Below are 15928 nucleotides of genomic sequence, written 5' to 3'. Positions count from 1 at the left end.
CTCAGACACTCAGAAGAAATTGTAGCTGGACTCAGGGTGAGCACGGGTCCTGGTTGACCCAGGGAAGGCCTGCAGAGCCACAATTACTCCAAGCAAATGATGAATAGTGTCCCTTTTCACTGGAGAAAGTTGACTGGTCACTTCAGCTGTGTGCATTCAGGGAGATGAAAAGTGAAAGTGAAAGTCGCTCAGTCACGTCGGACTCTTTGTGACCCCGTGGACTCTACAGTCCGTGGAATTCTCCAGGCAAGAATACAGGGAGACCTGGGGGGTGCAGAGTGAGGGGTTCCTATCCGAAGCTTTCCTGTGCTCAAGACTTCAAAACATAAATTCGCTTTTTTCAGTTAATTTTTTTGGAGGTACAGTTGCTTTGCAGTGCTGTGTCAGTGTCTGCTGTGCAGCAAAGTGAATCAGTCGTATATATACACGTATCCCCTCTTTTTTGGATTTCCTTTCTGTTTAGGTCACCACAGAGCACCGAGTAGGGTTCCCTGAGCTACACAGTAGGTTCTCATTAGGTATCTCTTTTATACACAGTATCAACAATGTATCTATGTCAATCCAGATCTCCGGATTCATCCTATCCCACCTTCCCCCCTTGGTATCCATATGTTTGTTCTCTATGTCTGTGTCTCTATTTCTGCTCTGCAGATAAGTTCATCTGTACATTCTTCCAGATTCCACATATAAATGGTATTATACAATATTTGTCTTTCTCTTTCCGGCTTTCTTCACTCCGTGTAATAGGCTTGAGGTTCATCTACCTCATTAAAACTGACTCAGATGTGTTCCTTTTTATGGCTGAGTAATACTCCCTTGCGTGTATGCACAGCATCTTCTTTGTCCATTCTTCTGCCGATGGACATTTAGGTTGCTTCCTGACTATTGTCAATAGTGCTGCAATGAGCATTGGGGCGCAGGCATCCTTTCAAATTCTGGTATATCTGGATAAATGCAGTTTTGAAAGAGCTGTTGTGAGGAACAGAAGACCTGATGCAGGAAGAATAGCAACAAACCTGATCTATAGCAAGGGCTAAGCTAAACCTGAGAACATAAATTTGCTCAGCACCAAAGAGTGCCCAAGCTGCCCTTCCCCTTTCCCCCCAGCCTAAATGACGGCTGGAGAAATAGATGCTTGATTGACCTGAGGTTGAGGATGTGCAGGGCAGATGTTACCAGAGAGGGAGTAGGAGAGGGACTGAAGCAGAGGAACATGGTAAAACTCAGACCCATGGTCAGCTCTATGCAGGAAGACGTATATTGAAGCATTATTTATGAGAGGGTGTGTGTGTGCTAAGTTGCTTCAGTTGTGTCTTGAAGACCCCACAGACTGTAGCCCTCCAGGCTTCTCTGTCCATGGGATTCTCCAGGCAAGAATACTGGGGTGGGTTGCCATGCCCTCCTCCAGGGGAATCTTCCTGACACAGAGATTGAACCCAAGTCTCTTATAACTGCCTGCGTGGCAGGCAGTTTCTTCACCACTAATGCCACCTGGGAAGTCCCATTTATGAGAATGCATGCATCCTTAGTTGATTCAGTCATGTCCAGCTCTTTGCGACCCTGTAGACTATAGCCCAGCAGACTCCACTGTCCATGGAATTTCCCAGGCAAGAATACTGGAGTGGGTTGCCATTTCCTTCTCCATGGATGTATGAGAATGGAGACTTGGAGATTATAAACTTCCTACAAAGAAGATATAATCCAGTGAATTGTGTCACATTCCTAGAATAGAATATTATGCAGCCATCAAAACTTTGTTTACGTAGAATTTTAATATGATGATAGAATGCTTAGATTATAAGATTAAGAAAGCCGAAGAACAATGTACATTCAGTACTCTCAACTTCGTGATGCATAGAAAAATTTTGCATGTTTTTAGAAGAGAGTGGTTTGAATATTCTATCATGATATTTGTGGGAAGTGATAGGTTTCTGTATGTATTTTTGTATTTTTAGAATGTTCTCTAATATGCTCTTAGGACTTTTATAACATGGGAAAAGAATCTCTCTAGGGAAATTTATTCAAGGAAAAAATTCTTTAAACATAGAAAGAGTGTATGCAATCATGGATTAATTTGGTCTCTGCTTTCTCTTGGTCTCTTTGATGGGAAACATCACCCAGAAAATGGTGTGGTGTTTGAGAAGTGGGTTGTGGTGTCAGACACACCTGGCTTTAAATCCCAGCTCTAGTATGTCTCTGGTGTGATCTCAGGCAAGTTGTTTTCTCTGGGGCCCTGTTTCTTTATTTAGGGCTTCCCAGGTGGCTCAGTGGTAGAGAATCTGCCTGCCACTGAAGGAAACGCAAGAGATAGAGGTTCGATCTTTGGGTCAGGAAGATCCCCTGAAGGAGAGCATGGCAAAAAACCTATTCCAGTATTTTTGCCTGGAAAATTCCATGGACTAGGAGCCTGCTGGGCTGCAGTCCATGGGAACACAAAGAGTCAGACATGAATGAGCCCAGCACAGTATCTTTATTTACCAAATAGGGAGAATAATGCATGCCCTCAGTCTCTTTACATTTCCCAAACCCACCAAGCTCTGAAAACCCAGAGTCCTTTCTTAAGGTTTCAGCAGATTCATTTGGCTGCAAAATATGACCTGAGTTGACATCATCTTTATTTCCTTTAAGTGAGTATTTATAATTTTGCAACAGAAATACCACCTTGTTTAATCACGGGTACTGTCACAGACCCATTGAGAGTGTTAGGTAATATGGAGTAATATACAAGGTTCCAGATAAACACTGTTGACTATGGGACCTGCCTCGGTTATCGCAGAATTAAATCAGATTGTACAGAATCCAGTCTCAGCGCAGTTTGAGGCAGGAGCCAATGCTCAGTGAGGCTAGCTATCATCCTTATTGATATAATTATTCTTGAGCCTTCAGTGTGTACATAGTGTGTGATTTCTGCTTGCTTTCTTTTCCTTGCATTCCTTTCATTATTGGGATCTTTGAGAAGAAGACAGAAGTGTCATTTATTTTGGGCAATTGTTCAGTCACTAAGTTGTGTCTAACTCTTTGTGACCCGATAGACTGAAGCATGCCAGGCTTCCCTGTCCTTCATCATCTCCCAGAGTTTGCTCAAACTCACCCCCATTAAGTCAGTGATGCCATCCAACCATCTCATCCTCTGTCACCCCCTTTTCCTCCTGCCCTCAGTCTTTCCCACCATCAGGGTCTTTCCCAATGTGTTAGCTCTTCACATCAGGTGGCCAAAGTACTGGAGCTTCAGCTTCAGCATCAGTCCTTCCAGTGAATATTCAGGGTTGATTTTCTTTAGGATTGACTGGTTTGATCTCGTTGCTATCCAAGGGATTCTCAAGAGTCTTCTCCCAACACCACAGTTCGAAAGCATCAATTCTTCAGCACTCAGCCTTCTTTATGGTCCAACTCTCACATCCATGCGTGACTACTGGAAAAACCATGGCTTTGACTAGACACACCTTTGTCAGCAAAGTGATGGCTCTGCTTTTTAACACACTGTCTAGGTTTGTCATAGTTTTTCTTAGGGGCACTTAGGTTGATATTGTTTAAAGCACAAGAGTGGAAAATATGGGAAGTTCCAGCAGAAAATTCTCCTGCCTCTTTTCTTCCCAGTTTCTAGTTTCCTAAAGAATAAGCCATAGGGAATCGTGCATGTTAACAGGGCACCCAGATAATTGAAGATCTAATCAAAGAATAAGTCTTATTCCCTTGGTGAAGAATTATATTTCAAAGCACACGTGTTCATTGTGGAATTGTAGCATATTTACAGCATATTTGCTCTACATTTAAAGATGCACTTTGCTTCAAGCTAAAAGTAGTGAAATATATGTGTGTGTATGTATACATATTTGATGAGAAAGTAGTTATTTACTGCTTTCCATAGGAATTCACAATATGATTTTTTTGTTGCAAACCCTCCTAGTATCTTTAACATATAATTCAATTCACAGAAATGTGATTTACACTCAGCCTTTTCAGAGGCGCAAGTAGGGTACAAACTGAGGTCATTCCTTCCTGTTCTTGGATGAGTCCTTGCTTCATAAATTCTGTCAGTGTGGCACTAGCCAACTGTGTTATTAACATCACCAAGGGGAATTCAAACGTATCATGTTGTAGGATCAAAAGTTCCACGTTCTGAATCAGCGCCAGTGTATTTCCAGACCCTTCAGTTTGACCAGAGTCTGCAGCCATTTCCATCTCCCCACCATATGACTCACCTACTTCAGGGTGGAGGTCACTCTCTGCTCCCACACATCACCATGGCCCCACCAGTGTCCCCAACAGTTGTGGAGTGTTTTGCCTTCATGTTTTGCCTTCCAGAGCCTCAGGTCTGGAAAGAACTGTTTTGCAATCCTCTCTATGAAATCCAGTTAAGCTAGTCATTTCTATTGCATGCCTGGAAACTCACTAGAACATTCTTTCTAGTAAACCAAAATAGATCTCCCCAAAGTAGAAGGCCTGTAATGCTTTGCAGATTGATCCAGAGGCAGAAGAGCTGATGCCTTGGCCAGGAATGACCTCCTGTCATCATAAAGCCCTAACGTTCTCCCACTTCAGCTCATCAGGTCCTCGGTGGCCCTTCTACTGTATGCCCAGCACAGGGTTAGGACTCACATTCCTACACATTCTTGGGTTCCAACTTCCCCTCTCTGTTAATCCATTCATTAGCACCAAATTGCAGGGTTCCTTGCCAAGCCCATCAAGCATAATTGGAGCTTCTGAAGTCAGATCCTCCAATTACGTTCGTTCGGGTGTCTCATTAGCCTCGTGTATCATCCAAGCCCATCTTCAGACATGTTTTCCTTCTTGATTGTTGTCATTTTCTTAATGCAGGTATTGTTGAGAAAGATTGTTTTTAACAAACACTTTTGCTTAGCCAGTTGTTTGATCTCCAGAGTACAATAAATCCTCATGAAATGGAGCCGGGAATGGGGGAAGAGGGAGACTGAGGGAGGCTTAGAGAAACGTAGGTGGAGAACTTGAGCCAAGGACCAGCCCAGCCCCTCTCCCCCCACACAATGATGCTCCTGCACTTAGAAATGGCCCCACTTGGGAAATAATCCACTTTGTGTGAATGGGTGCATCAGAGGCAGCAAAGTACAGTGAGCATTTTGTAGGTATAGAGATTCTCTTCAAGTTTGCCGAGAAATGGAGGAGCTCGGACTTCCCTGATGGTCCAGTGGTTAAGAATCCTCCTGCCAATGCAGGGGCCATGAGTTCAGTCCCTGATCTGAGAAGATTCTACATGCCTCAGAGCGGCTAAGCCTGTGAGCCACAGCCACTGAGCCTGCACTCTAGAGCCTGTGCTCCGAAACCAGAGAAGCCTGCACACAGCAACCAGAGAGTAACCCCTGCTGGCTGCAACCAGAGAAAGCCTGGTGTGCAGCGACAAAGACCCAGCACAGCCAAAAATAACGTTCATTTTTTTTTAAAGAAATGGAGGTTTTCTACTTCCTGGACAACTATAGGCATGTGCTCTGTCTTCTGGATTCTTCAAGACTTTGAGAATAGAGAGGGTTATCTTTTCGAGACTGTAGGATCAGGAGTCAGAGAGCAGGTTTCTGGTTCCGGCTCTGATAGCTTAGAACCCATTGCTTACCTCCTCTTATGCCCTCAATTTCTCAGCTTTAAAATAGCAATGTGTGCTAAGTCGCTTCAGTCCTGTCTGATTCTTTGCAATCACACGGACTGTAGCCCACCAGGCTCCTCTGTCCATGGGATTCTCCAAGAGAAGAGGTTGCCATGCCCTCTCCCAGGGGATCTTCCCCACACAGAGATTGAATCCTCCTCTCTCATGTCTCCTGCATTGGCAGGAGGCTTCTTTACCACTGGCACCACCTGGGAACCCCATTAAAACAGCAATACCCTCTCTTTATAATTTTCCTAACTTCACCTCTACTCAAAAAGCTACAAATGGTAGGATGTAAGTTCTGAACTGCAGTCCTTGGCGTGTATAGTCCGTACTCCATGTAGCATCCTTCCTTCTTTAACAGAATGATGGCTCTGCCATGTCCCCAGTTTCTCTGCCTGCCACCTGTTTCTGTCTTGAAACACCTTCAGCTTCTTGATGCACGCTTTGCCCACTTCTCCTGTCTGTGTTGGTTGGATTAAAGGGCTGCCTCACTGCCTGCCTCACGGCAGCCTCTGTTTGCTCTCTTGAGCACCCATGGACACCTGGAGCCTTTAAGTATAATTGTGCTTTTGAGGAAGAGGCGCTCCACACAGTTCTGTCCCCGGACCTATTCATGGTCATCTTCAGTCCTTCCAACTCAACCCCTCCAGAGCAGCAAAAACCTACCTTCTGGGGTCTTTTGGGAAATCCAGCAAAACTAGTGTGAAGCTGTGCATTGCATTTTTCAAGCTCAGTCCACATAAGATGCAGAGGAGGGGGACGGGGGCGTGGGGTAGAGGTCAAGGGAGGAGAGATGGAAGGTCTGCTCGTGCATCCCTGACCAAAGCATTGAAAGTTGTGTTGGAAAAATCTTCAGCCTTCACCATGGTGGGTAGCCACAGGAGGAGGGGCGGGTGGGTGAGAGAGGAGAACAATAGGGGCTGTGTGCCTTGTGCTCAGCCAGTAACGTGGTGAGCTGGGTCAGCGCAGTTCAGTTGGCCCTGGCGCTTTAAAGAAGGGTCTCCTGCAGCTGTCGGTGGTGGTGGGCTGGGGCCAAGGCAGGCGCTCCCCGGGCACCGGGAGGCAAAGTGGCAGGAACGCCCTGATTCCACGGGCTCCAATCCGATGGAAACCCTCACTGCTTCTTGTGCTATTGAGGGAGAGACTTGAGGGGGGACCACAGAGGAGGTGACCGGGAAAGGGAGCGTGCGTCTCCTGCGGAGAGTGACCGACATATGGAACGTGTTATCCAGAAGGGTTACAGGCTGGGGGAAAGCTCCTAGGCTTTTCCAGGGTGGGATGGGGGAGGGGCTGCCTTCCGAAACTCAAGGAGGTTTCTAAACAAAAGGAATTTGAGAAGGGTTGGAGGAATAATGAGAAATGCAAACTTGACCCAGAGTTTCTCTTTTCTGTCTCCCGGGCTCCCTGGCCTGTCCTTACATGTTTCTAATTCCTGGGGACCCCAGAGAGCCCCTGGGGCCATATGCCTTCCTCCCTACATGCAGGGGGTCAGTAGGACCCCAGAGCCATCTCCCACCCTCTGTGTCCACGGGGACCAGACAGAGAGCAGGGAGCCCAGAGCCTTGTCTCAGCCCCCAAGGGTGGGCAGAGCACAGGCCCTGCCAAGATTTATCCTGATTCCCTCACTTTATGGAAGAGCCCGCTGGCTCTGCATCGCCCCTTTGCAGTCAGAGCCTCAGCTGCCTGACTGCTCGCCTGTTTGGTGGGGATTGCCCTGTTCTTCGTGGTTCAGGTTATGATCCTAGAGCTCCGGTTTAGATCTGTCCTCCAGGAATGTTCTCAGATGCTTCTGAGCAAACAATGAAGTGTCATCAGTGACACTAAAAGGTGACACCTCTTGTCCTCTGTACTTTTCCCATCATCTTTCACTGTGTAACAACCCACCCTAAGCCTGACAGCATTAAAAAAAAGAACAACTCACCATGTATCATTTCTTATGATGTCATGGGTCAGGGATTTGATTAGAGCTGGGTTGGGAGAATCTTCTGTGTCAGGTGGCCTTGACAGGTTGACTGATGGCTTGGCATGGACCACCAAGGCCAGTCCACCTGCAAGATGACTGAGTGCCTCGGCGAGACTGGCTGGAAGACCATGGTAGGGGAGGGTGGGTCTCTAGCATGGGTGGGTCTCCTTGACGGTCAGTGACCCCCATGGTGGCTTGGAGCCCCAAGAGCAGACAGAAGCCACTTGGCCACTTACAGCCTAACCTTGGAAATCAGGAAACCAGAAGGATAGAAAAGGACAGAAGAGCCATCAGGTTGGAGGTGAAGTCATCCAGAGTGCTGGCAGGCTCAGAGATGGAAGGGAAGCAGCATGAAATCCCAAAGCTCTTGAGGCATGCGGATGTCACTAGACAATCGTGCTGATGCTACGTAGATCTATGTAAGAAAGGGGGAAGGGTTCTACATTATGGGCTATCTCTTGGGCTCAGTCAGGCTGCAAGGGCTCCAGCCATCTCACAGTGTGGCATTTCATATGTTGCACTGATCCCGATTCCCCTGTGCCTCCCAGAGGAAGTCCTGCTGGTGCTCACACCTTGTTGGCAGTTTTCCCTCTGAGTATCCTTATATTTACTTTTCTGGTTTGTTCCAGACAGGCAGCACGGCTCTGGGCCTCTAGAGAGTTGGCTCTGGTTCTGACTCCTTCACTAATTTATCACTGCATATGGGGCAGGTTGTTTTCCTGCTATAACCTTCACATTATGTGAGATGCTGGTAAATGAGGATGCCAGTGCTTGGCTCGGTAGCTTTAAAAGGACACAGAGAAACAGGAAGGACCAGAAAATGAGACCAGTACTGAGGATGCTTAGTCAAAGCAGGTGAAGAAATGGCTCAGGGCTGACAGAAGGACCAAGAAGCACAGGGTATTAGAAGCTTTGAAAAACTCTTTAGTTCAAGAATTCTTCACCTAGGATCTGTGGGTCTCTGGATTAGCTTTGCGGAGCCTGTCAACTGCCTGGAATTTTTTATGCAAACTGTCTCCCGTTTGTGCACATGTATTTTTTTAGGGGACAGTTTCTTTCATTTTTTATCACATTCTAAAAAGGTCAAAAATGGCTGAGGACCACTTTAGTCCACCAGCATTCTGTTATGTGATTCTTAACCAGGAGGGATAAGGCCTCCCCAGATGGTATTTGGGAAAGTGTGAGAGCTTTTTTTTTGGGTTGTCACCACGTCTGGGGGACATGATTGACATTTAGTAGGTGGGGGGCAGAGCTTCATGGGTGAGAGACAGAACCGAACAATGAAGAACTAACTGTCCTGCCCAAAATACCAGCATCAGCCCTATGGAAAAAGCATGTTAGGAATTGAGACCCTGGGATGAGCAGTGACTATGGGCTCCTCAGTAGCCACAAAGCTGGTCAGGGGCAGAGTTGTTTTTTATTCATAAAGAGTGCCAAGCAAGGGTCCATATTTTTTTTTAGATTTTTTTTGATGTGGTCCATTTTTAAAATCTTGATTGAATTTGTTACAACATTGCTTCTGCATTATGGTTTGGTTTTCCGGCCTCAAGGCATGTGGGATCTTAGCTTCCCAGCCAGGGATCGAACTCATACCCCCTACACTGGAAGGTGACGTCTTCACCACTGGACCAGCAGGGAAGTCCTGAGTCCACAATATTTCACTTCTCCTTGTCAATACACTAAAATCTATGAAAACCAAATAATCAGAAATCTGTCTTGTCTTCCAAAATCCAGCAAATTAAAAAAAAAAAAATCCCTGGGTTCTTGGTTTTCTTTACCGTCCAGTAAGGATGGAGGAAAGGAATATGTAATATTTGGGGAAACTAAAAGCACAAATAAATGAGCCCACCAGCCTGGCATTGTACAGATATGCTTCTTGCAATGGCACCCCACTCCAGTACTCTTGCCTGGAAAATCCCATGGACGGAGGAGCCTGGTAGGCTGCAGTCCATGGGGTCACTAAGAATTGGACACGACTGAGCGACTTCACTTTCACTTTTCACTTTCATGCATTGGAGAAGGAAATGGCAACCCACTCCAGTGTTCTTGCCTGGGGAATCCCAGGGATGGGGGAGCCTGGTGGGCTGCTGTCTATGGGGTCATACAGAGTCGGACACAACTGAAGTGACTTAGCAGCAGCAGCAGCCTTAGACGGGGTAATGACCCCTTGCATTTCAGAGGACCTATCTTGGAGGTCTCTTTCTCTGAATAAGGAAAGAAGCATTAGGGTACCAGCATGGGGCTCCCCACCTTGCTCCCTGCAAGCAAGTGGCAGGTGCCTTAGCCTCTGTGGAACGAGTTTGGAGGTGGTCTGCAGTACTGGCTAAAAATACAGCCTGAGGGTCACCCAGGGCTCTGCATTCTGGCTCCACCTCTCGGTTGATATGTGATCTCAGAAACAACAACTTAATCTGTCTGAACCTCAGTTTCCTGACCTGACAATTGAGGTTGATCACTGTATCTGTGAAGATGAATTAAGATAATCCATGTAGTGTCTCTCAAAGTCCCCAGCATATGGTGGGGCTCAGTAAATACTAGCTGTTTATGAGCAATTATGAGGACTGTGTTCGTGTTGAAAGACAGCGTTGGGTCCAAAGTGTTGGTGCCAAAACTGCTTTCAGAGGTCAAGCTCTGGATTGGTTTCTGGTCTTGACCAGCTGCCCAGAACCTGAGTTGGTCGACAGTTTGGGACTGGATCATAACGTTCGTGAAGTGCCTGCCACACACCTGGGTTTGGGTGAAGGATTTTCTTCTGTGTGTTCATCCCAGCCTCCCTTAACAAGTGGGCACAGAGAGCCTCACGAAACCTCCATGCACGCACCTCTCCTGTCCTGGTTTCTGGACCTGGCAGGAAATTCAGGTGAATGATGGTGGCCGGGCGAGCCGTGGAAGGGACGCCCAGCAGCGTGGAAGGAGGCCTTGGCCCTCCAAGTCCCCAGACAGCGCGGTTTCCTAGAACAGGCATCCAGACCAAAGACAGACAAGGACCACGTGCAAGTCCTTCATCCTCCTGAATGGAGATTGGCTGTGGGCCGGGCGTTGTATTTGACACGAGCCCCATTGCCAAGCCTGGAGGAAACAGTCTACCCTCTGACCACACTCACTGTGGCCAAGTCCTCATGGGGCCAAACCATGATGGTTTGGGTTGACCCCGGCCTTGCTGCCGCTGCTCTTGCAGTGTAGTCATAGGTCTGGGCCTTCCAAGCCAGCTGTGGTCTTGGTTTGGAAGAGGCATCCCGAGGGCGAAGGGGAGTCCTGCCTCAGGATTTCCCTTCCTTCCCAGCTCTCCAGATGAAGCCAACTTCCTTAATCCTGCCATTTTGAGACCCATCCTTGGCTGGTTAGACAAAGTAGATAATTGATCATCATCATGATTATAATGATTAAAGACTGATAGTCAGAAGCCTTCCAATACAGTTAACTTACAGCTGGGTGTGTTATGCGTATGCTTGACACAGAAACCCAGCTCAGACGCAAGGCGAATGTCTAGAACAGGAAGTTTCACTTGCTTGGGGTGATTACTCTCTGATGCTAAGAGTTTCACGCCAGCCGTACCCCCAACTGTCTGTTTAACGGAAGCAACCTCCCCTTGTGTATTTCCTCACTTGGAAAAATGGAGTTAACCCAGATGCAGAAAATGAAACTGAAATCAAGATGTCTCAGCATATGAAAGGATACAGGAATTTGGAAATAACTCGACTGTAACTTATCCTATCTTGGGAAGCTACAGTGTGTGTGTGGTGTGTGTGTGTGTGTGCGTGTGCGTGTGCACACACACACAAGCCCATGCACACACATTTCTGAGCACAGTGGCAGATGAGTATTAATGCCCAGAACAAAGAGAACAAAATTTACTATAATCACCATTATGGCCAGTAGCTGGATTGATTCAGACGTTCTCTGCACATCTTTCCACGCTCACCCTCCGGCCATGACATGAGAGTTGGTAGAACGTAAAGGATAAAGTGAATCTAGGCTTCCTGGGGCTTATGTCGGCATCCCAGGCTCCTTTCAGATTTCTCTGCCAAGACGGGGCCAAGCCAGAGGGTTCCCTGCCCGGGGAGTAACCACGCTACCTTCCTCTCAGCTCGGCAGTGTGCTTTGTTATGACATGTGCCATACCTTCCGTCTCTCATGGCCTTGGGGCCCAAGGAGGGAGTGCTTTGAATGATGTATAATTCCTCTTCCAGTAGCTGTGCCAAAGCAATTCCCAGCTCTCGACTGACTTCCAGCTCAGGGTGTTTAGCTTGCTTTTGGGGGAGGTTGGTTCCTCATCCCATTCAGGGGTCTCCAGTCTTCACTTACAGGCTTCCCTGGTGGCTCAGTTGGTAAAGAATCTGCCTGCAATGCAGGAGACCCAGGTTCAGTCCCTGGGTGTGGAAGATCCCCTGGAGAAGGAAATGGAAACCCACTCCAGTATTCTTGCCTGCAAAATCCCATGGATAGAGGAGCCTGGCAGGCTACAGTCCATGGGGGTGCAAAGAGTCAGACACGACTTAGCAACTAAACCACCACAAGTCCTCACTTTCTGGCCTCCAAGAGGGACTGGTTTCAGCAATTCCTTTCTGAGGGAGGTGTCACCCTTCTCAGGTCTCTATTTCATCTTCCCTCATCCTAGAACACTCCTTTCCCTGCTGATCGCATGTCTCATTTCCACCAGGAAGCCAGTATCCCTTGCAATCTGAGGACCTTGTCTTCCTTTAGATACTGGCCAAGGGTTGTCTGTGCCAATGGGTTTCAGGACCTGGGTTCAGGATGTTTCAATAAGAGGAGCTATGCAGACTGCATGCTCAAAGTCACTCAACAACCCCACAGACTGTAGCCCACCATGCTCCTCTGTTCATGATATTCTCCAGGCAAGAATATAGGAGCAGGTTGGCATTTCTGCCTCCAGGTATGCAGAATGAGCCGCTTTTAAAGAACTGGGTAGGAATCCATCTCCCTGCCTCTGCTGTCACACTGTATTGAGACTGTGTGATGCACACCTACCCAGGTATCAGGGGTGTCACATGTAGTCTCACCAAATATAGCAGAGAGGTGAGTCTTTTTGGTTTGGGGGGAATTTAGACCATGCTCGCCAGCATCTTCGCTGAGAGTCGTGAACTAGTTCTCTGACCTCAGCTCCGTTTCTTACCCTCTCTAGAGCTAGATTTATGTATTTTTGCCCAATGGCTCACAGGCAAAGAATCTGCCTGCAGTGCAGGAGACACAGGATATGCGGTTCGATCCCTGGGTCAGGAAGATGCCCTGGAGGAGGGTACAGCAACCCACTCCAATATTCTTGCCTGGAGAATCCCATGGACAGAGAAGCCTAGTAGGCTGCAGTCCGTAGAGTCGCAAGGAGTTGAACATGACTGAAAACGCACACACATGCTTCCTAAGACAGGGAGTGGTCAGAGTGGCCACCCTCGGAGATGTGCTAAGAGTAAGCGAGGTGGGTCTGAGGGACACATGTGGAGCCATCGGGGAAATGGGGCCCCAGACACCCGCCCGGCCTGTACTCAAGAGTTCATTTCTCATCCAATCCTTCCAGCCACCCTAAGTCGCTCCTTGCCTCCATCCTTCCACAAGTGTTTCCCTCTCTGTTGGTTTTGGATTCATCTCGCCCCCAGCGAGTTAACCTGAGCGTTTCCAGGCTAATCTCATCCCGCTCCTTCCAGGTCGCCAGCCCCTCGGGGAACTGGGGAGTAATGGGTTTGTCCTCACCCGTGTTTGTAGCGCCTTCCCCCTACGCGTCATCTGTGCTTTTTAATTAATCTGCCACTTTTTCCTCTCTCCTGCTTCCGGATCATTAATAAAGAGATTAAGCCAAACCAGACTGATCCCCAGCGGAGGCTCCGCTGGGACCTCTCTCTCCCAGCTCCCAGCCTTGTCAGGGGTCAGAACACCTTCATGTGGTCCCAGCCGACTCATTTTGAGGCCTTGGGACCCGTGTTCAGAACAAAGCCAATTTGAATTAATTTTGCAATTAAGATAGGGGAATGAGCCTAGCCGGTCCTTTTATAGAAAGGCCTTAGTTTAATATTTCCACCACATTCCTTTCCCTTTTGTCATTCGGCTTTAAATTTCTCGCCTTCCCACCTCTCTCCTCTTCCACTCCCTGAACAAGATATAAGGATTATCTGGCAGGATGTGGTCTTTGGAGCCCTTGGCATTCGTCAGAGACTGGGTCATCGCTGCAGCAAGTCTCCAGGGAATGAGGTCCTTCTGGCCGCAGCTGGCCAGTGAGCTGGTTCACCCCAGCCAGAAAGCACTCTCATCCCAGACAGATGTGGCTACCCTGGATGTAATGAAACCTCTTGAATTCGCATATTCAATACTTGGCACATTAAAAAGCATTTCCACCTTTGATCTCATGCCTCCTGCCCAAGGAAAGCCAGAACAGAGCCTCTGGGCCTTCTGTGTAAGTCACACCCGGAGTTCCAACACTGGGACCAAACCCAGGGTCTGAGGTGGTACATTCACGCCCCACGATGCAAAGCATGCGACAGGCACCTGCAGGAGAGATGGGAGGAGGCCGGGTTTTGTTTTGTTCCCTGGGGAACACTTTGCTAGGGAGTCTGGCAGGAGGAAACAGGAGCGGTGGCCTCAAACCCCTGGAAACTCTGCGGAGAGCTGCCTGGAAGCTTCTTGGAGAGGTGATCAGCTGGCCAGATTGAGTTGTCCTGACTCCAGACTTGGAACCTGAGCATCCTCTGGAAGGTGTGAGAGCCAGGACAGACAGACAGACAGAGAGACAGCACAGGGCCTCTGCTGCAGAGCCAGACGGCCATCCCATCTGAGCTCTGCTGCTTGTTAGCTAATTATTAAACCTCTGCATGCCTCGTTTTTTCCCCATCATTAGTACCTACCTCCGAGGGGTTATTACCAAGATGATAGATGCAGTGTCAGTACCCGACCCGGGGCATTTTTGTGTTTGGTGCTCCCAGTGCCCAGGCTACAAATTCACTCACTACAGTTGCAACACATGGCACTAGTGGTAAGGAACCCACCTGCCAATGCAGGAGTTCGTAAGAGACACGGGTTCAGTCCCTGGGTTGGGAAGATCCCTTGGAAGAAGGCATGGCAACCCACTCCAGTCTTCTTGCCTGGAAAGTCCCATGGACAGAGGAGTCTGGTGAGCTACGGTCTATGAGAGCACAAAGAGTCAGACATGACTGAAGCGACTGAGCACGCATACACAGGTGCAAAAAGCAAGGTCTCCGGGTTTGTGACCAGGAGGTGGCTCGCCATGCCAGGGAGCTAGTCGTGGAGTGGTGACATGGAACATAGCAGCGACGGCCACCGTCTGCCACGTGTGGCCCGACAGACCCGGGTTTCAGTAACCTCAGACCCTGTACCTCTGTCCTCACCAGCTTCTCTTGCATTTCAGCTGCTTCTTGCAGACCCCAAACCCTCTGTGTGTGTTGTACACTGAGCCAGAAAGGAGGAATCAGAAATTGCTCTCTTTTGAGTATTTTGAGGGATGGTGAAACCTTGTAGGAATGTTGCTCTGGGGACTGGGAAAACACCATATGTGGGAAAGCATTTCTGAGCGAGGAAAATAGCATCTGCGAGTTGGTTGGGATCTTGGAAAAGTCTGAGCGGGGGAAAGGGGCACTGGGGAGAGTGCAGGAAGGGGGCTTGCCGGGGTCTTTAACAGGTCTTTTTCCAATTATAGCCAAGAAGAGCCTGGGGACCCTGGCCTGCTGCAGAGCCAGGCCCGTATTTTCTTTGGGAGAAGAAGGCAGAGCTGATTGGCTTCCAAACCAGGCTTGGCAGAAGCCCAAACAGCATCCCAGGCCAGGAAGCTGTGTCTTGGTAGGTCTTGCCTGCTGTAGATGCTCATTAAGTAAACAGACCTGGAGACTCCATGACAGTGCAGCCCTGGGCCGGACAACAGGGACTGGGGTTTGAGAAGGGTGTGGCCATGCCATCCAAGAGGTGACATACAGACGAGGATAACACAGTAGGACCATTGCTTGGAAGGGGGTCTCTGTACCCTGCAGTCACCACTCGCCAAGGAGCACAGAAGTCTCTCTGAATCGAAACCTTCACTGATGTGCCTTGCCGAGCACTGTCTTTCCTTCTCCACTCCCCACGCCAGGGAGCTAGACCTGTGGTGCCCAGTGTGTGCGCGTGGAGGGCAAGGATGCAGCATCTCTGCTGCCACTGATAACTCAGGTTCATATTGATCCAGCACGTCCAGTGGATCACTCTGTGCCGGGCACGGTGCTGAGAGCTTTCCTAGCAATGTCGTGATCCACCCCGACAGTGACCTTGACCATGCTTGAGCCTTGTGATCTCTGTTGCACTTAAGAACCAAGTCTCGAGCTTCCCTAAGTGGTCCAGTGGTTAAGAATCTGCCT

At 48.5% G+C, this 15928-nt stretch overlaps 1 protein-coding gene across 7 annotated transcripts in view; it reads left to right on the top strand.

Moving 5' to 3' along the window:
* Positions 1 to 15928, top strand: part of NTF3 (neurotrophin 3) — a 77631-nt gene that overhangs the window by 54191 nt on the left and 7512 nt on the right. For 3 of the 7 annotated variants that reach the window (NM_001428295.1, XM_015471319.3, XM_059886508.1), the window contains one exon: positions 15241 to 15380. The exons of 3 other annotated variants lie outside the window; for them this stretch is intronic. Coding sequence is in view for 1 of the 4 variants with exons in the window: in XM_059886508.1 (XP_059742491.1) it covers positions 15241 to 15380 (140 nt within the window). In the remaining 3 variants the exon portion in view is untranslated. Of the gene's footprint in view, positions 1 to 15240; positions 15381 to 15928 lie in introns of those variants that run through there. One more of the 7 variants, XM_059886511.1, reaches the window with a different exon arrangement.

Source organism: Bos taurus, chromosome 5 (genome assembly GCF_002263795.3).
Source record: "Bos taurus isolate L1 Dominette 01449 registration number 42190680 breed Hereford chromosome 5, ARS-UCD2.0, whole genome shotgun sequence".
Lineage (NCBI taxonomy): Eukaryota > Metazoa > Chordata > Mammalia > Artiodactyla > Bovidae > Bos > Bos taurus.
Note: the sequence above shows the minus strand (reverse complement) of the source record. Positions and strands in the feature narration are given on the sequence as shown.